The 19,894-nt window shown below is 59.7% G+C and overlaps 1 protein-coding gene across 4 annotated transcripts in view; it reads left to right on the top strand.

Annotated features, from left to right (window-relative positions):
* Positions 1 to 290: 290 nt before the first annotated feature.
* The window catches only part of AP3D1 (adaptor related protein complex 3 subunit delta 1), a 33,482-nt gene continuing 13,878 nt past the window's right edge, over positions 291 to 19,894 (top strand). For 2 of the 4 annotated variants that reach the window (XM_030335813.1, XM_030335816.1), the window contains exons 1-8: positions 291 to 427; positions 12,417 to 12,512; positions 13,105 to 13,185; positions 14,569 to 14,649; positions 16,596 to 16,703; positions 18,147 to 18,276; positions 19,166 to 19,305; positions 19,452 to 19,525. In XM_030335813.1, coding sequence (XP_030191673.1) covers positions 332 to 427; positions 12,417 to 12,512; positions 13,105 to 13,185; positions 14,569 to 14,649; positions 16,596 to 16,703; positions 18,147 to 18,276; positions 19,166 to 19,305; positions 19,452 to 19,525 — 806 coding nt within the window. In that variant the 5' untranslated portion in view covers positions 291 to 331. The remainder of the gene's footprint in view (positions 428 to 12,416; positions 12,513 to 13,104; positions 13,186 to 14,568; positions 14,650 to 16,595; positions 16,704 to 18,146; positions 18,277 to 19,165; positions 19,306 to 19,451; positions 19,526 to 19,894) is intronic. The other 2 variants (XM_030335809.1, XM_030335807.1) reach the window with 1 other exon arrangement.

Below are 19,894 nucleotides of genomic sequence, written 5' to 3'. Positions count from 1 at the left end.
CGGGGCCCTTGGGGGAGGCGGGGCTTCCGGGGGCGGGTCGCCGGGCCTGGGCTCCTGTCGTCAGCTGACCCGCCGCCATCTTGTCCGCCATTTGCCAGCGGCGCGGCGCGGAGCCGGAGGGGAGCGGGAGTGCGAGCGCGGCCTGCGGAGCGGGTCGCCGCCGCCGCCGCCGCCGCCGCCCCGCGGACAGCCGCCGACCTGGCCTGGGAGCCCGCGCCACCGCGGCAGCCGGCAGCGCAGCGCTCCGCGGGCGGCAGGCGCGGCCCCCGGGCCCCCGCACGGTGCCCTGCCGCGGGCCTCCCGGGGCTCGAGCCCGGCGGCGTCCGCCGCGATGGCCCTCAAGATGGTCAAGGGCAGCATCGACCGCATGTTCGACAAGAACCTGCAGGACCTGGTGCGCGGCATCCGCAACCACAAAGAGGACGAGGTGAGCCGGCGCGCCGCACGGGGCCGGCCTGGCTCTGCCCGACCCCGACGCCAGTACCACCCGGGACCCCGACTCCGGCCTCCTGCTCGCCCCCGAGGCCTCGAGCCCCGCCTGCTTGCGACCCGGGCCGCCGCTCGCCTCTTTCTCCCTGAGCCTCAGTTTACCCCTGACAGACGCGAGCCGCGATTCTCAGGACCTCCCGTACCTCCCGTGTGTGTCGGATCACCTGGGGGCCCTGCCGCTGGGTGCCCCCCCCCCCCCCCCCCGTAGTCTCAGTTTACCCTCTGGGCGATGGAAGCCCGCCTCCCCGTCGCCGCAGGTGGCCCGGGAAGAGACTTTGGAGGGCTCTAACTCCGCTCCAGGCCTCTAGACTCCTGGTTGGGGGGCCCTCCTCTCCGCGGGTCGCTCCCGGAGGAACCCATAATGGGATTGGTACGCGTCCGGGTGGCCCTCTGGGGCCCGGTCCGGGAATCGGGCCTTGCCTCCTGGGCCCGCGTCCCCGGGAAGGTGGAGCCGCCCCTCTCAGGGAGGGAGGGGAGCCCGCGGGAGCCCTGACTCAAAATAAGGAAGCCGCTGGGGGGTCCTGGAATGGGGAAGCCGGCTTCAACCAGAAAGCCGAAAGTCGGGGCGAGGAAAAGGCTGTCCACAAGTAAAATCGTAACCGTGGGCCCCGTTTCCTTCCCTGCACCCCTCCCCCCAGCCAGTGACCTAGATTTGAGAGGAACGGGGACGGTCAGTGGCCACCAGGCCGCCGGCTTCCTTGAGGAGGTGTCAGCCCACACTTGGCACAGGGGGTCAGGAAGACGCACCCCGCTTTCCCAGGTGGAGGGGGAGGCTGCCCGGTGGCGGGCGGTTGTTGCGTGCGGTGCGGGTCCCACGGGTCCCACTGCCCGACGCCATCCGCCCTCCTCACAATGGCGCCGGGGAAGTCGGGCACGCCAGGGTGGGAAGTGCAGGGAAGGGAGGGAATTTGCCCGAGGCACCCGCAGCCCCCGGGCCGAGTTCCTGCCGCCGGTGCACTTTTTCAGAACGGGCGTGACCTCGCTGGGCAGTCATTTGCAGCCTCCTATCCTTCCTTGGCTATCCCTGGTTTTGCACCGTTAGCCGCTCCCGCTCGCAGGGGTGGTTCCGGTGCGCGTCTCACTGGGTGCTGGCCTTCAGGTTCGGTGACGGGAGAGGGGCCGGTTGGCCTGGGTTTTGTCCCTCCCAGCTGGGAGGGGCCGAGTGAATCTGCAACCTGTTCACCCCGCACGTTTCTTTTGTGCTCTGGTTCTCCTCCTGATTTCCCTGGGTTAGCGGATGTTGCTGGGCCGCCTGTTCTGGGATTGCGAGGAGGCACCGAGGCCGCTCCAGTTCGGGCGCCCGGTGTTTGGGGGAAGCACGCTGTCCCCGGGCAGTTCCCTGAGCCGTGGTTGATTCATTGAGAATCGCTGGCACCTTTCCGCGGGCTTGGAGCCCTTTCCACGGGGATGCTGGAGGGGGAAGAGTCTTCGAAGGCCGGTGTCTGTGTGGGTCCTGCCCTCCACCTGTGGGCGATTCCCAGAGGACGTGGTGTCTTGGCCCCCCCGGTTTCCTCGTCAACAGATCGGGGTGACCTGGAGGCTGGTTGCTGGGGCGTTCTCCAGTCGCCTCGCCGCTCGGCCGCTTCTGCACCCTCTGGCTGCGCTGGGTCCTCGCCTGCTTCCCCACCGCACCCCGGTGAGGACTCGACACTAGGCGCTTTCTCCGCGGCAGTTTAGCACACTCCAGAGTTGGCTTGATAATAGGTTTTAGCCGAAATCTTCGGTGCGGCATCCTACAAATGAGGCTCGACGGGGCCTTGAAAGGCCACGTGGAAACGCAGCGTGATCTGTGGTGATTCAGTCGTGTTGTTGGACATCGGGAGGCTTGCGTCCAAGTTCTCGGGCTTATTGACTGGGTGACGAGGGAAGTGCCTCTGATACAAAGTGGGGGTGACAGCGTCTGGGTGGCTCCGTCCGTTAAGCGTCCGACTTCGGCTAAGGTCGTGATCTCGAGGTCCATGGGTTCGAGCCCTGCATCGGGTCCAGCTCTGTGCTGACAGCTGGGAGCCTGGAGCCCGCTTCGGATCGTGTGTCTCCCTCTCTCTCTGCCCCTCTCCCGCTTGCACTCTGTGTCTCTCTCAAAACAAATAAGCATGAAAAAAACATTTTTGAGTCGGGTGACAGCCACCCCCTTCAAGTGCTTCTGAGGATGCCGTGGGTGACGTAATGCGGGTTTACACCGGGTCACCCATGAAGCTGTCTACTTGGCTATTTCCAGACCTCGGCCTCTGACCCCTTAGTGGGTTGTGAATTCAATTTAACGAGTTATGTTGAAAAAGAAGCTAGTGGGGCGCCTGGGTGGCGCAGTCGGTTAAGCGTCCGACTTCAGCCAGGTCACGATCTCGCGGTCCATGAGTTCGAGCCCCGCGTCAGGCTCTGGGCTGATGGCTCAGAGCCTGGAGCCTGTTTCCCATTCTGTGTCTCCCTCTCTGTCTGCCCCTCCCCCGTTCATGCTCTGTCTCTCTCTGTCCCAAAAATAAATAAACGTTGAAAAAAAAATTTAAAAAAAAAAAAAGAAAAAGAAAAAGAAGCTAGAAAATCCCAGTCCTGTGTGCACATAGAGTAACTGCTGTTCATTGAAGCCTATTTCAGCTAAGTGTGTGCATGCACGTGTATTGGGTTACTACGGAAACACGTTGCTCAAAATGAGTCCAAAAAGTTTGAAAACAATGGTCGAATTCATATGTGTCTGGGGTGCTTAGTTTATTTTTAATCCTTAAGATACAGCACGAATAATGTTGGCAGGGAGGGCAAAATCCACTTATGGATATCCTTGCTTCTAAACTTTGGATATGACGGGGGGGGGACCCCAAATGACTTCTAAAGTTTGTGTTTAAATTTTTTTTAATGTTGATTGTGAGAGAGAGAGAGCAGGAGTGGGCAGGGAGAGAGGGAGAGAAAAAAGCCTAAGGACTTAGGCTCTGCACTGTCGGTTCAAAGCCCGACGTGGGACTCAAACCTACAGTGAGGTCATGACCTGAGCCAAAGTTGGATGCTTAACCAAGTGAGCCACCCAGGCACCCCTAAGTTATTCTTCTGGGTACTCTTCATATTTGGGGGAAAGCTGCTTTTCAATCTTTTTAGGTTGTAAAATCACACCCATACTTTTAAAAATATACTCGATGTTTATTAAAGAAACGGGGGAATGCTCCTTCCCTGTAAATCAGTTTGGAGTATGTGTTTTGAGTGTTTTTTCTGTGCTGAGAAATGATGGGCATTTCCGAGTGTTGAGATTTCGTTCTGCATCCTGGGCGCCTGGCCACGCCCAGTGGTGGAGCGGTGACTCTTGATCTCAGAGTTGTGAGTTTGAGCCCCACTTGGGTGTAGAGATTACTTGAAAAAAAGGTTCTGTTGGGGGCGCCCGGGTGGCTCAGTTGGTTGAGTGTCTGACTTCGGCTTAGGTCATGATCTAACGGTTCATGAGTTCAAGCCCCACATCGGGCTCACTGCTGTCAGCACAGAGCCTGCTTTGGACCCTCTGTCCCCTCCCTCTCTCTGCCCCTCCCCTGCTCATTCCCTCTCCCTCCCTCTCTCTCAAAAATAAACAAACATTAAAAAAAAAAAAAGGTTCCGTGTGCATCTTGCTTGTAGTGTCGTGGTCCTTACTGACTGCTTCCCAGGATGTAGTATATGAAGACGCCCCACGGTATTTTTAACATCTCCCTAGTCTGGATGTGCTTTAGTTTATTTGCTTGCCCCCCCCCCCCCCATTGAAGTGGCTTCACATTGTTAGGCACAGGCCCTGATTGGATCCACTAGTATCTGAGTAGTAGTGTTCTGGCTTGGGTATAAACATTTCCAAACCATTTAACTGGTGTTTCAGAACTTCAAAAATTCAGTTTGTGTAGAGTAATATTTTGAAATGAGACGTAACCTAGGATTAAGATTGAGCTGTAGGGGCCTGGGGACTCCTGTCGGTTGAGCGTCTGACTTCAGCTCAGGTCGTGATCTCACAGTTTGTGGGTTCGAGCCCCGCGTCAGGCTCTGTGCTGACAGCTGGGAGCCTGGAGCCTGCTTCCAATTCTGTGTGTGTCTCTCTCTCTCTCTGCCCCTCCCCCGTTCACCCTGTGTCTCTCTCTCTCTCTCAAAAATAAATAAACATTAAAAAAAAAAAAGGCTGGGGCGCCTGGGTGGCTCAGTCGGTTAAGCGGCCGACTTGGGCCCAGGTCATGGTCTCACGGTCCGTGAGTTCGAGCCCCGCATCGGGCTCTGTGCTGACAGCTCAGAGTCCGGAGTCTGTTTCAGATTCTGTGTCTCCCGTTCTCTGACCCTCCCCCGTTCATGCTCTGTCTCTCTCTGTCTCAAAAATAAGTAAACGTTAAAAAAAAAAAAAAAAAAAAAAAGGCTGAACTGTATGCAAGAGCTCATATTCTGTTGTTTCTCATCTCAAAAATGGCAGTTTCCTGGGGTTCAGCCCAGGAGGTTTGTGGGACCCGTCAGGCTGTGAGGTGCATGTAGAACCAAGATGGGATCTGGTCTTGGGACTGTTGTTGAAGCACGTATCTCGTCTGACCCAGGGCAGGCACTCCGTTTGTGAGAAATCCTTTTGTTTTAATGACTTGTAGGGAGAATAAAGATACGAAGTTTGAACTGAGTTCTTTTCCTGTTCTTTCTTTAAAAAAAAATTTTTTTTTTGATGTTTGTTTATTTTGGGGGGGTGGGGGAGAGAACAAGTGGGAGAGGCCCAGAGAGCAAGGGAGACACAGAATCCAAAGCAGGGTCCGGGCTCTGAGCTGTCAGCACAGAGCCCGACACGGAGCTCGAACCGACAAGCCATGAGATCATGAACTGAGCTGCAGTTGGATGCGTAACCGACGGAGCCACCCAGGTGCCCCAGTTTTTTTCCTTTTCTTTAATAACATTGGTCATTACCCTAAATCAGGATCTCTCCCTCGGCACTGCTGACATTCAGGACTGGATCATTTTCTGGGGGGGCTGGCCCAGACTCTGTGGGGGTTGAGCAGCATCTCTGGCCCCGCCCACTCGAGGCCAGGAGCACCCTCAGTCTGACAACCACAGATGTCCCCAGACATTGCCCAGGAGAATCTCTGACCCAAACTGATAAGAAAAATCTCCCTGAATTCCCTAACGTTCTTCCCTTTTTCCGGGCACCCTGTGTTTCCCACATTGTCACCATGTTGTTGGACCTTGTGGTATTGTGATACAGGAGATCGGAGCTCCTGGGTGGCTCAGTCGGTTGAGCGTCCGACTTCAGCTCAGGTCATAATCTTGTGGTTTGTGGGTTCGAGCCCCGCGTTGGGTTCTGTGCTGACAGCTTGGAGCCTGGAGCCTGCTTCGGATTCTGTGTCTCCCCCCCTCTCTCTCTGCCCCTCCCCTGCTTGCATGCTGTGTGCAACTCTCTCTCTCTCTCAAAAATAAACGTTAAACAAAATTTAATTAAAAAAAAGGAAATATATATTTTGGTCCTCATCCCTGGCTCTAGGCAGAGCTTCTAAAATCTTTGTAATTTCGTAAGCAATAAAAGTACTGGGAACATCCTCGTTTATTTTTTGGTCTCTGACCCTGTTCCTGACCCTGAGCTCCTAGATCTCTCGGCATTTCCTGGGTGACAGGAGTGACTTTCGTCCTAATGAGATGACTTGGTGGCTCCTGGGTGGGCCATCTTCTGGGAGGGGAGATGGGCCAGGGATTGAATTAACGACCTATCCCGCCTGGGTGACGACGCCTCTGCAAACCTCTCCAGACTGTGTGTTGGGGGAGGGTCTTGGTGAAAGCATCCCCGTGCTGGGAGGGCGACGCGGCGGCTGGCCCACTCCTACACTCGGGACCCTCCTGGAGCCCTCCCTGTGTGTGTCTGTCGTTTGTCACACCCTCTGTTACGTACTCGACTGGTAGACGTGACCGTGACCCGGCCACGACCGGGTGCTTCCCTGGGTTCCCTGTGCCGCTTTGGCACCTTAGCCGGGCCCGAGAGGAAGGGGTCATTCAGAGCGCGGGTGACCACGTGGACGGGGTCTGTACTGACCAGGCGGTGTGGCCACCTGACGGCGTCACAGCCGGGTCCGGGTCGTGCGGGGACCCGCCCTGCGTGTGGCAGTAGAGGAAGACTGTTCGCGGGCAGACGCAGAGGGTGTGCTTTCCAGATTTGCTTTGCTCCTCATCCTCGTAAGTTGCGGGGTGATGGCACAGAGCACGTTACGCGGTTCAGTTAACGTAATTGCCTGAAGTTCTTTGAGTGAACTCTTTGCTGGTGAGTTATCACCTCAACTCGTATCCCTGCCCGGCGCTTGCTTCTGCCTGCACCGAGCTCCCTGCCGCCGGCTTCTGGCCGCTGCTCCGGCTGATCTCGGCTCAGGTCATGGTGTCGTGGTTGTGAGATCGAGCTCTGTGTCAGGCTCCACCCTGAGCGTGGATCCTGCTTGAGATTCTCTCTCTCCCTCTCTGCCTCTCTCTGTCTCTCTGTCGCCAAAAGAACGGTGCATAGCTGTCAGCACAATGTCACTTTGGGACATTTCCGTCACACCCAAAAGAAACCTGTGTGCATCTACAGGTACTTCCCCACCCCCTCCCCCAGCCTCCTGGATCTGCTTCTGTCTTCACGGATTTGCATCAAAGCGTTTTGAATAGCGTTCCTGCCCCTTAGGTGGACCTTGGTGCCCCTTGGTCGTCTGTCCTGTGTGAGAGCCGAGGGTGACGCGGGCCATGAAGGTGACAGGAATGACCATGATTGGCTGCCAGGCACCACCTGTTGTGTGTGCAGGGTTGGGGGGGGGGTGCTGGGGGCTGGCTGTGGGGGAGGGGAGAGGGGTGGGGCTGGGAGGCTGCCGGAGTCACACTGTCTCCAGCTACTGGGACTGAGTGGGTCTGGGGCGTCGCGGGAGGCCTTCCCCGAGGTTGCCGCGGCTCCTCTTGGCCGCAGGGGCGTTGGAGCCCGTCCAGGGCAGAACGCTAGCGTGGCGTCCTGAGTTGTTGCTGACACGCGAGTGTGGTCGGTAGAACAGCTTCCTTCGTTTCCCAACCGACTTTTCCTACGTTTTGGGGTTAAAACGTATCGAAATGATGGTGATGGTGGTCAGCACCCTGGTTGTTCTTCATAAGGCGGAGAAAGTCGTCCCCACCCTGTCCCAGTTGTCGTGAGGACTTGACATTTTCTGCTCTGAGAAACTCGAGTGGCTCGGAACACTGATTTACACTCCGGCGGAGCATCCCGTGCATGCCAGGCTCTGGGGGTCTCAGCCAGTAAGGGGCCCGGGGCTCACGCTCGTGGACAGGGTGGTGTGGGCTCCAAGACCCTGAGCCGGGGAGCCAGTGGGGCCCGCGGACAGAGCTGACGTGTTTGGGACAGTCCAGAGAACCTTGTGAAAACGTCAAGGGCTGGAGCAAGTGTGCTGCCCCCTCAGCAGGTGAACTGATGGACGAACTGGTCCACGCAGGTGACAGACAGACCGTGGCCCATCCGGCACTAAAAACGGGCCATCGAGCCGCACAGAGACACGGAGGAGCCTCAGACGCACAGCACTGGGTGACAGAAGCCAGGCTGAGGAGGCGACACACGGGGTGGTTCCAAGTCCAGGATGTTCTGGACAAGGCAGGACCACGGAGGCACGGCTGCCGGGGTGGGGGAGGGTGAATGGGAGGAGCACAGGAATTTCGGGGCCGTGGGTCTACTCCGGACGACACCGTGGTGGTGGGCAGGTGTCCGTGACATTCGTCCGAACCCACGGGGTGTGCCGCACCAGGAGTGACCTCGTGTCCGCTGTGGACCGTGGTTCGTCACGTTCGGTGCTGGGTGGGGATGTCGATAATGGGGCCAGCAGTGCGTTTATGGGGAGAAAGTGCTGCAGGGAATCCTGCTAGGTGGCCAGGGTCGAAATGGCTGCTTATAATAGACCTGAGGAGTCCTGTAGAAGGGAAGTTTGTGTCCTTTGTTCGAAATTAAATTCTCTGGCGAAGAAGGTGCAGAGAGGGCATCGTCCATTTCAGTGCTTGGTTTGCTGTTTGAGAGTCCGAATCATGCTCGCCCCTCCGATTTCTTTCTTTTTTTACTAAACGTCAAGGATACGTAGCTATTCGTACCTTAGGCTTTAAGCTCTTTCTAACGTATGTTTTTATTTATTATTATTTTTTTTTTAATTTTTTTTTTAACGTTTATTTATTTTTTGAGACAGAGAGAGACAGAGCATGAACGGGAGGGGCAGAGAGAGAGGGAGACACAGAACCTGAAACAGGCTCCAGGCTCCGAGCCGTCAGCACAGAGCCCGATGCGGGGCTCAAACCCATAGACGGCGAGATCATGACCTGAGCCGAAGTCCAACGCTTAACCGACCGAGCCACCCAGGCGCCCCTAACGTATGTTTTTAGTAGCGTTGTCTGGACGCAGATCCCGATCCGCCCGCCCACCCTGACCAGGCTGTTCCTTGTTAGTGATGTTGCGTGTGTGTAAATGAGAGATTAACGTGGCCACGGGGCTCCGCTTTCCTTCCTTCGGCTTGCCGCGACCCCGTTCGAGGTCAGTACTGAATCCTCCTGCGTGAGCACGTGCTCTCCGGTCCTTCGTCACCTCCCTGCCTTTCCCAGGTGCGCGGGCCGCGAGCCAGGCGCCTCCTCTGTACCCACAGCTCCAGTTCAAGCAGGCTCACGTGTCCCTCCCCCCGGGAGTGCCCCGAGGTGCGGGGACAGATGTCATCGGCCTGGCCGGTTCAGCCAGTGCAGCACGTGGCTCTTGATCTGCGAGTTGGAGCCCCACGTTGGGCGTGGAGATTACCTAAGTAAAGAAATAAATAAAGATGTTCTCCTCATTTTCAGCTTTTGGCCGTTTGACCTGGGGATGCGTGGGCGCGGTTTTCTTTCGGTTTCCTGTTGGTTGGTGCTGAACTTCTTGAACCTGTACGTGTACATCTCTCACTACGTGTGGGGGAGTTTCAGCCGTTCTCGTTTCAGATGTGTTCTCTGTCCCACCCTTCCTTTCCTGGGACACCGGTTACGTGCCTGTCCTGCCGCGCGCTCTCGTCCCACAGACCTGGGGCTCTGCCTCTCTTTTCTCGAACTTTTCTCCCCTTCAGACCGGACGGTTACTATTGTCGCACCTTCAAATGCGCTGACTTCTCTCTCCAGCTCCCGTTTGCCCTTCAGTCCGTTCCGTGCATTCTTTGTTTCAGAAATTATCTTTCTAGAACCTCCGCTGGCTTATTTTATACCACATGTGTTTGCTGAGATCTGTCCTCCTCCTCTTCTTTGTGAGCGCCTCCTTTTTTCTGGTTCCTGGGAGCACGGTCATAGTGGCCGAGTTGAAACCTTCGTGTGCTAATCCCATCCTTTGGGCTACCTCAAGGCCAGTGTGCGTGGATCGTCTCTTTTTCTTGGGTACGGGTAACATGGTCCTGTTTCTTGTTTTGAGTAGCTTCAGACCGAATCCTGGACGTTGTGACTGACACGTTTTTGGAGGCTCCAGACTGTGTTATCTTCTCTGAGGCGTGTTGATTGGGGGGCAGGGTTACTTTAAGGGGCAGTTAGCTTGTTGTCTGGGCTGAGACTCCAGCTCTGCCCTCCTCGCTGTGGGCAGGGGGCCGGTGCAGTGTGTTCGTTTCTTTTTGCTTTAGCTGGAACGTGCCGTGCGTGCCTAGCTCTGGGGTCAGCCTCGGATTTGGGCTGAGTTTCTATGTTAGCGTGTGGGCAGCGTCACCCCCCCCACCAGTCCCCCTCCCCCTGGGATTTCCTTCCTTGAGTGGCAGCTGCCCTGTGTTCTGGTTCTGGAAGCCAGGAGCCCCAGGCCTTGGCTGCTCTGTGGGGTGCTTGAGATAAAAGCCAGGAGAGACATTCCCCGGTGCTTTTGTCTCCAGATAGTCGTTTTAAAGCCGTACCTGGGGGAGCCTGGGACTGATGGGAGCTCCGTGGACGGCGGCAGAAGTGGACTCCGCCTGGCTCTCCCGAAAGCTGGGGCGGGGAGGTCCCTAGACTGTGTGCAAACGCGTCAGCAGCAGCAGAACATTGGAGTTCGTGCTTGGGGGCCGTCACGAGTCCTGCCACTGCACGGTCAGCCCCCCCCCGTTCTTGAGTGCGCACCTGGGAGCGCTGCCGGGCCATCACCTGGCCCTGTCTTTCGTGCGTAAGCGTGAGTCCCCCCACACTTGTCACTGTCTGCCTGTCCTTTCCATTTCGTTCATTTGTTCATTCAAAGTAGGCTCCGCACCCAGTGTGGGGCTTGATCTCTCGACCCTGGGATCAAGAGTTGGATGCCACCCATTCAGCCAGACAGCCCCCTATTTTTTCCCCTTTTAAATGGTTAACGGTCATGATCCAGGATGCAGGAAGGGCCATCTGCGTGCAGGGACAGCAAGTGAAGATTCCCAAGTGGGATTTAGTAACTGGAAGCCTGTTGGAAGGATACAGTGACACCTGCTCCATTGCACCAACTCTCTCGTGAAATATTCATGCTCTTCCCTGGCTGACAGAGGGCTCCGATGGCTCCTGTCCCCAGGAGCCCGTGCTTCAGGCAGAGGAGCGTCTCGGGGCCGAGCGGGGTGTGGCCTCGGGGGACGGGAGTGCAGGGTGCACGGCCAGCATACAGGACACTTGGAGCAGGAGTCCGCCATGGGCTTGCCACCCTGGTCTCTCGGGATGCGGTCACCCTGGGGACGGCATCCAGGGGCTGACCACTGAGTCCTGCCGGCAGGTGCCCAACTGGGCACATCCTAGCGGTGGTTGCTGTTGGCCATATAACAGACGGGAGGCTCCTCGTGCTACATGGAGTGCTGGGCACGTGCGGGGCTGGGGCACTGACCCGACAAACTCGTTCGGAGCCCTGCGGTGGCCACTCGCTTCGTGGCACCTCTCTGAGGCCTCTTCGGGGCAGGGGTGAAAGGAGCCTTGCACCCCCCCCCCCCCCCCGAGGGGCACGCCAGTGGCTCTTGACTTCGTGTGTCAGTACTGCTTCGGGTCAAGCCCGGTTGAGTGGTAGACGTGCTGAATCAGCAAGGAAACCCAAGGGAATCCTCAAACCATGTCCCTACAACCCCTGCGGCGTGACTCCTGGAGTTGAAAAAGTGGGCAATTTGCAAGTGTCCATCCTTCAAACACATAAACACGAGGTGGCCTACGTGTGTGGGGGGGAGACAGAGCAAGGCACAGACCCTGTGCTACCGTGGGCACGAGCCCCGACATGGTGCCCGTTGAGAGAAGCCAGCGGGCGCCACGGAGACGCCCAGACGAGCTCGCTGCCGCCAGGGCAGGACCGGACGGGAGAGCTGGGTGTCGAGCAGCCGGCGTCAGCGGGTGGACGGCGGGACCTGGGGGTTACTTCCGGGCCTTGTGCGAGTCTCAGTGCGAGCTGTTAAAACTAGAGGACCCCGTGTCTTAATGTTGTTCTGTGTTGAAGTTCTTTTTTAACTTTTAAAGCGTGGCGACACAGAAAACCACCGCTAGGGGGCGCCTGGACGGCTCAATGAGAAGAGGGCATAGGATTCTTGGTCTCGGGGCTGTGAGTTAAGCCCCGCGTTGAGTGCAGACAGTGCTTAAAAAGAAAGAGAAGGGAAACGTCAGCTGTGCACACAAGTTGCGAAAATGGAATAACGTGTTGCGGCACCTGCTTCCGTGGCAGGGAGTCCGGCTCTCACCGTCGTCCTGTCCTCTCAGGACTGAGGGACCCCCGGGCGTCTTGCCGAAGCGGCTTCTTTAAGTGCCAGCTCTATTAGACGCTCGCGTGCGGTCCGAGTCACCCGTGCGGTTTCTCGCCGGTGCGTTCAGGAGTCGGGCCGCCGTCACCGCAGTGAGCTTCAGAGCACTGTGTCAGCCCAGCCCCCCTCCCCAGCCCCCGACACCCACCAGCCTGCTTCCTGTGTGTGTGGATGTGCCTGCTCGGGGTGTTTCACGGCAGCGGAATCGCACGGCGGGCGGCCTCTTGCGTTTGCCTGCCTTCTTGACCGTTGTAGACGCTTGCGATTTTCCAACGCTGTCTGCTTCCCTCGTAGGCAAAGTATATCTCTCAGTGCATTGATGAAATCAAGCAAGAGCTGAAGCAAGACAACATTGCAGTAAAAGCCAACGCGGTCTGCAAGCTGACCTACGTAAGTACCGCGGACCGTTTGCTCGGGCGGAGCCCCCCCAACCCCGACGCCGTCAGGCTGGTTGTAGACTCCACCATCCCTCCATCCGTCCTTCTGTCCACCCGTTTATCCGTCCACCGTCCGCTTCTACCCGCCTGCCAGACATGGACACCGTCAGCTCCAGGGGCCGGCCTTGGCACAAAGCTGAGGGAAGGCACGCCGCGACGACCCTGGGGCTCGGGGCGTGGCGGGCCCCGCCTGGCCTGGGCCAGGCCCCCCTCTTCTGGCCCCTCTGCTGGTCAGAAGGGAGGTGGAAGGCTTGCCAGGGGCGCCTCGTCGCTTTGGGGGTGTGGGGAATTTTAACCAGTACTCCTGGACGCGAGTATTTCAACCACAGGCCCTCATCCTGTGTTTGTGATTAACGTGGTCCTGTGGTTTTCAATGGGAAGGCAAGCCCGTCAGAAGAAGAAATGAAATGCCCCGGGGTGTGTGCGTGGAGAGGCCCGCCTGTTCGGGAAGCGTGTGGCGGTCCTATAGGAGCTGAGACAATGTTGGACGTCGGGGCTCAAGCCTCGGCGTGTGAGTGAAAATCACTGCGCCTGTCTCTTAACAGTTACAAATGTTGGGCTATGACATCAGCTGGGCTGCCTTCAACATCATAGAAGTGATGAGCGCCTCCAAGTTCACGTTCAAGGTGAGGCGGGCGAGCTTGCTTTGAGACCCGAACCGCGTGGTGGCGGAGGGTGAGGGTGTCCGTGGCCGGGGGCCACGCAGAAACAGAGTGTGGGACACGAGCGGCCTGTTCCAATCACACCTCCACGCCTCAAACATGACCAGCTCACGTTTGTCACGTTATTTGTTAACGCCATTTGCGTGATTTCCTTTTTCAACTTTGAGGAATGTCAGTGAAATGATGGGTCCGTAGGATTATGTCTGCGTATCTTATTTTTAGTGTTTATTTTTGAGAGAAAGCGTGTGCACGGGGGAGGGGCGGGGGGGGCGGGGGGGGCGGGGGGGGGGGGGGGGGCGGGGGGGGGGGGGGGGGGCGGGCAGTGGATCCGAAGCAGGCTCTGAGCTGACAGCAGCCAGCCAGATGCGGGGCTCAAACCCATGACCGTGAGATCATGACCTCAGTTGAAGCCAGATGCTCGACTGACTCAGCCACCCCGGCGCCCTGTATTTTTTAACGCCAGTGAAGATAAACGTGTGACCGTCCAAAAAACGAGAAAGCGCTGACGGTCTTGCACAGAGGCCACCGCTTGTCACCTGGCCCCAGGGCCTCGTGGTCCTTTCTGAGCGTTTTCCTTCACCTCGCAGGGGTCCGGCTTGTGAGGGATCTGGAGCGCTGCCTCCTCACTCGATACCATAACTCGTAAATATTCTGAAAAACGATCGGCCGTCTGTGTGGCCCAGTTGAGGGCATTCCGTAGTTTTCCTGGGGTCTCACCAGCCGGGCAGCTGAGACCATTTCCAGGTCCCCCGGGCCTCGCGCCCGCCTAAGGGTCACTGCCTGGCTCAGCCCCGCGCTCCCTCTGAAGGACACCGTCATCCTGCCCACGGGTTACTCTCGGTGAAGAAACAAAATGTTGTGTTGCCAAAATCGGGAGGCGCCCTGCACGTGTTCGAGAGCATCTCGTCCGTGTGCCAGTGTGACGTAGGTGTCTGCGTCAGCCTGGCAGAGGGACCCGAGTGCTAGGAAAACCCAGTGCTTGTGATGACTTACGGATTCGAGCGTCAAGGGCGCTCCTGGCTGCCCAGGAGGCTGTCAGGACACGTGCTGGGGAGAGGACCGGCTGGTCTGGCCTGGTCTGGCGGACCTCATGAGAACTTGCATCTCAAAGGCCGGGTCTGGAACTCAGGAGCAGTTTCCTCCTCCCCCTCCTCCTCCTCCTCCTCCTCCTCCTCCTCCTAGAATGACTTTCTGGCACCCGCCCACCAGTGTTCCCGCGGCCAGCTGCAGGCTGTCACTGCCCGACCAGGGGGCTGCTTGGCACAGAGCTCGGGGGGCGGCCTGGGGGCTTCTGCCCAGGGCGCCCGGCCCCTGCCTCGTGTGTGACGCCCTGTGTCTGACTCACAGCGGATCGGCTACCTCGCTGCTTCCCAGTGCTTTCACGAGGGGACCGACGTCATCATGCTGACGACGAACCAGATCCGCAAGGTAGGCCGTCCTTGGCCCTCACCGAGTGCCCTCGAGTCACCCCGTCCCCGTAGTGTCCTCCACGCTGGCTTTTCTGCTGCTCCGAACGAGCGGCGAGTCGAAAGCAGCGAGGCCCACAAGCTCTCGCTGTCGTGACCCCCTTCGCAAGCCCACGGCTCGTGAATGTGGCCGCGGCATCGGCAGGAGACGCCCAGGAGTGGTGTGGCGGGCCCGTCTCCCTGCCCTCGGGCAGTGGCGAGGCTGGAGGTTGCCAGACGTCCCCCTTTCCTGCCCCAGTGGGGGGGGGGCCTCTGGGAGTTGGAGGGCTGTCTCAGGCCCCTGTCCCTCTGGGAGTGCTCCTCGGGGCTGCACGCCCTTCCCGCGGGGGCCTCCCTGCCCGCGGGCCCTTTTAGTCACACTGCGTACACATCTCAGTCGTGTGTAAGTTTTTGTGTCTTAGTCTCGAAGATCACCGAGTGGTAACTTTCTTCCTCGGCCTCAGAGCTTCGAGCGTCTTTTGTGCAGTAGTGAGGGGGTGTCAGGGAGAGGCAGAGCTCACCGGCGGTGGGGTTTGCGGGCCGGACCCCGTGAGTTGCGGTCGCCCTCGCGGGGGCACCCGGTGACCCGGGCCGGGCTTCTGGCCGGGGTGTGTGTGGGCGCTTGGCGTGGGCCAGGCCACTGGTCTGAGCACGCGAGCCCGTGGTCGTGAGGAGGTAGCGGTGGTCAGGTTGCATGGCGGAAGCGGACGCCACGGGGCCTCGAGGGGCAAGCCCAGCTGGGAGCGGCCACTGGGGGAGCCTACGGGGGGGGGGGGGGGCTCCGGCTGCTTGGAGCGCCAGGCGCCAGCCCGCCCGCCCGGCGAGAACGGTCTCTGGCCCAGTGCCAGGGCGCAGCCATGCCCCCACCCACCCCTTTGTAAGGACCTCCGATCAGACATCTCCGCGTGGACATGTGCTAGAGGCGGGTCGCTTAGGTCTCTGCTGTCAGCACAGAGCCCGACATGGGGCCTGATCTCACAAACCCATGAGATCACAACCTGGGCTGAAATGAAGAGTTGGACATTGAACCGACTGAGCCCCCCCATGTGTGTCATTTAAATAAACCCGTGACTTCTGAAACACGGCTTCCGCAGACCGGCCCCACCCCCGTCCCCTCGGCTGGGTCTCCTCCCACTTAATGGTGACGCAGGCGTCCTCCCCAGAAACTTCTATCTCTGAAAAGCCCCGCGTAAGTCTCGCTGAAGTAGGAGCCTGGCCGTCCAGGGCCTGGGCTCCCCCTTGGTTCCGTCCCGTCAGCCTGGGCTGGAGTGGGTTTCCGAAGTTGGCCTCTTCAGGTTGTCCCCACAGTCTGGAAGGTCAACTCCTAAAATGCTTCTTAGTCTGTTTTTACCACGTATAGATGGGGTTTGGGGGGTTCCTTAGGAAAGCATCCCCAGGGCAGGTTTCTGGCACAGACGATGCTTCCCTGGCGTGGAGGCCGGGCCCTTCTGCGCTGTGTAACCAGAGGCCTCTGGCGGCTGCCCGCCCGAAACACGAGCCTTGGGCCGTAGGTGCCGTGCCTTTGGGCGGGGCCGGAGGAGTGGCCCCTGGTTCTGCTCTGGGGACCCCCGCCGCAGGCCTGGGGGGCGGTTAGGGGCGGTCAGGGCCGGCCGGACGTGCCTTCCCCTCACGTCGGGGAACACGAACAGGCGGGCAGCTCGCGAGCCGGGCACTGGTACAGGCTCGGCCCCGCCTGTGGTCACGGCCCTGGGACGCCGGGCTGTGTCTGTGCGGAGGGCGGTGCCCGCCGTGGGCCTCTGTGCCCAGCGGGGCGGGGACGGCTCTCCCACCGTCCCAGCTCTTCGGGGACAGTCCCAGAATGGGCTGCTGCTTGCTACTCCTCAGACAGGCACAGCCCCAGACTGCGGGCCGGGAGCCCGTGATGCCCGGGTGGCACCTGCCCGCTGACCCTCCTCCTTCCCTTTCCAGGACCTGAGCAGCCCCAGCCAGTACGACACTGGCGTTGCACTGACTGGCCTGTCCTGTTTTGTTACCCCAGATCTTGCCAGAGACTTGGCCAACGACATCATGACACTGGTGAGTTTGCGAGAGTACCCGACCCCCCTTGGCCTTTGCCCCGTGACGTGACTTGGTCCGTCCAGGTGCCTGGAAAATGGAGGTTAACCGTCACACCAGGGACACTCGGGCACGTGGGAGTGGGCCGGGTTCCCCCGGAAGACACGGGGAACCGGGTTGCCGTGTCCCCCACCCCCTCACAGCCCCGGGCTCCGGCTGTGTCCACCCTCACATCCCTTCGTCACCTTCTTTCACCGGCCCTGCCCGGGGCCCGGGGCGAGCGCCCACGTCTTCCGGCGCGTCCCTGCCACTTAGCGCCTCCCTGCCCGGTGGTGGCCGTGGCGGTTGTGGCATCAGGCCCCGCACGTGGCTAGCGTGGTTCTTCCGGCTCCACCCCTGATGCCGTGTTCTCCTCTGGCCACAACTTGACTTCCGGTGGTTCGGTCCACCTGAAGGGCCAGGACCCCACCCAGGGCTCCTCTCTAGGCTGTCGGAGCATCTTTCCAAAACGCAGATGTCCTCTTAGAAATCGTGGTCCTCAGGGGCACCAGCCGTACACCTGAATCTTCAGCTAATTGGGAGGCCTTTTCCCATCCGGTTTTATCTGGGCAGAGCAGAAGGGCGGCTGCGTTCCCCCCGGACGGGTCCATCCGCCCAGGTCAGCCTGTTTGCCGTGTGGATGGATCAGTCTCAGCCTGTGGTCTCAGACTGTGTGTGCCAGCAGCTTCTAGAACGGGGGCCGGTGCGCCTCGGCCCTGCCCCATGCAGCTGGCCCGGTCGTAACTGACTTTGCCCACACTCGGCCCCGCCCACTCGTTCACATCGTGTCCCTGGTGGCTCTCGAGAGCCGGAGCAAGAGTTCTGCCCTTCCGGCCCAGACGGTGCTGGGTCGTGGGGCTGGGAGCTCTCTCGGGGCAAGGTCGCCAGGGCCCATGCGCGTCGCAGGCAGGAGGCCTTTCTGGCCAGAGCAGAGTCCCGAAAGGACGAGAGTCCGAGACGGTCACGTGTGGAGGGGGCCCTGCTGTGGGAACGGGCCTCGGCAGCTGGAGGCTCGTGAGGCAGAGGCTTGCTTTCCAGTTCAGGGCCCCGTCCCTCTGTCTGTCCCTCATCGGGTTCCAGCCAGTGTATGACAAGGGTCTCAGCCTCCGGAGGGCGGACCTGGGGTCACAGGCACAGGGAAGCAGGTTTCAGTTCTGTCCACGACACTATCATGTGACCCCTGGGCTGGGGGCAGTGGAGCAGGTGAGCAGGCCTGGCTTGGAGGCCAGAAACCAGATGAGCTGGAGAGAGGGCTTTCCTTCGGGTGATGGAGGGGAGACTCGGGCAGATGCAGGACAGGTGAGCAGGACAGGTGAGCTGGGTGGGTGCGGGGAGGGCGACAGGGGCAGCGGGGGAGGTGAGCAGGGCCGGCGCCGGGAGAGTAGCGGTGTGGCGGGGAGGCTGACCGGACCTGTGTCCCTGCAGATGTCGCACACCAAGCCGTACATTCGGAAGAAGGCTGTCCTGATCATGTACAAGGTGTTCCTGAAGTACCCCGAGTCCCTACGCCCCGCGTTCCCCCGCCTGAAGGAGAAGCTGGAGGACCCCGATCCCGGTTTGTCGAGTGGCGAGGGGGTGGCTGGGGGCGCAGGGCTCCGTGGCATCTGTGAGCCCCTGGTGCAGGAAGCTGCAGGGAAAGCGTTGAAGGGGCACTGGGTCCCGGTCTCGCGTCCTGGGATCTCTCCAGACAGCGCCTCCTTCCCTTCTGGCACCTGCTTCCCGCGCTCTGGCCTGGAACCCGCCATTTCTCCAAGGAGCCTGGCCCCGTTTGTTGGTGTGGGGTTTAGGCGCCGAGCTCTGGGTGCTGCGTGTCCCCTTGCCGCCGGGCTGCCCTTTTTCCAGCCTCTCAGTAGACCCCCGCCGTCCCCACACTGCGGAGTGCCCGCTGTCTGTTCACACCTTAGCGCTCATGACTTGATGCCGGTGTCTTGGCCCCGGTCCCCACCACGGGGCTCGTGCCTACTTGTCCTCTACAAATCCTTCCCTCGTTGAGGACTCCCCAGGCTGAGCGGTGTCAGGTGGCTTCTGTGACACAAGGCAGGTCCCAGCTTGTCTCTCGGGAGAGCCTGCCTTGTCTTCAGGAGAATCACAGGCCGTGGAAAGTTTTGTCAGGAAAGTAGGAGCGAGGCGGCAGGCGTGGTGGGTGTCCTGAGCCCGGAGTTCCTTGGGACCTGCAGGGGAGCAGCCCACAGACTCAGGCGACGGGCCGTGTCTGTTGCCTTGGCCTTGGCCGCTGGGAGCCTAACCCTGACGTGACTCGTACTTCAACCCGGCCCACAGGTGATGGGCAGTGTGCCAGGCACAGAGCAGGGCTCCCTGCGCTTGGGGGGACCAGCCTGAGGAGGACGCCCCTCCTCGAGAAGGCTGTACCTCCCCGTGTTGTTGAGACTCTTAACTGCTGCAGAGGGACTCCCTTGCTGATGGAACACCCCCTTATTTCACAGGGGTCCAGTCGGCCGCAGTCAACGTCATCTGTGAACTGGCCAGGCGTAACCCCAAAAACTACCTTTCCCTTGCCCCCCTGTTCTTCAAGCTGATGACCTCCTCAACCAACAACTGGGTCCTCATCAAGATTATCAAACTGGCAAGTATCCCTCCTGACCTTCCCTTCCTCGCCACACAAAACGGCCCCGGCGTGTCCTAGGAGTCCCCTGGGCATGTGGGCGCGGGTCGGAGTCCGCACGGTTCTGTTCCTGCCACGAGTGACCCCCCGGCTTCTGTCGTCCCTAGTTTGGTGCTCTGACCCCCTTGGAGCCACGGTTGGGCAAGAAGCTGATCGAGCCTCTCACCAACCTGATCCACAGGTGAGCCCTCGACCCCCACGTGACCTCGTCTGCGGTATGCAGCCCTGTGCCCCCTCTGGGCCCTCGGGGGGACCCGGGGAGAGTCTTGGTGGCAAGAAGCAAACACACGCCATGGGACTTGGCTCCGGACCGTGAGCTGTGCCACCGAGGCTCGTGCCGGCCCTCCCGGGACACTGGGGGCTGTGAATCCGTTTTGGAAACAGCACCAGTGAAAACAAAAGGAGGGAAGACCCCTAGCTCACCAGTAGGCCCTGGCCGTCTGGCTGGGTCTCTGGCTAGTTCCGGAATGTTGCAAGAGCTCCCACTCCACTCTGGGTGCCTGTGCTTGAATCACGGACACTGAGTGGCAGATGGCACCAGAGATCTCTC

This window comes from Lynx canadensis, chromosome A2 (assembly GCF_007474595.2).
Source record: "Lynx canadensis isolate LIC74 chromosome A2, mLynCan4.pri.v2, whole genome shotgun sequence".
NCBI classification, from domain to species: domain Eukaryota; kingdom Metazoa; phylum Chordata; class Mammalia; order Carnivora; family Felidae; genus Lynx; species Lynx canadensis.
Note: the sequence above shows the minus strand (reverse complement) of the source record. Positions and strands in the feature narration are given on the sequence as shown.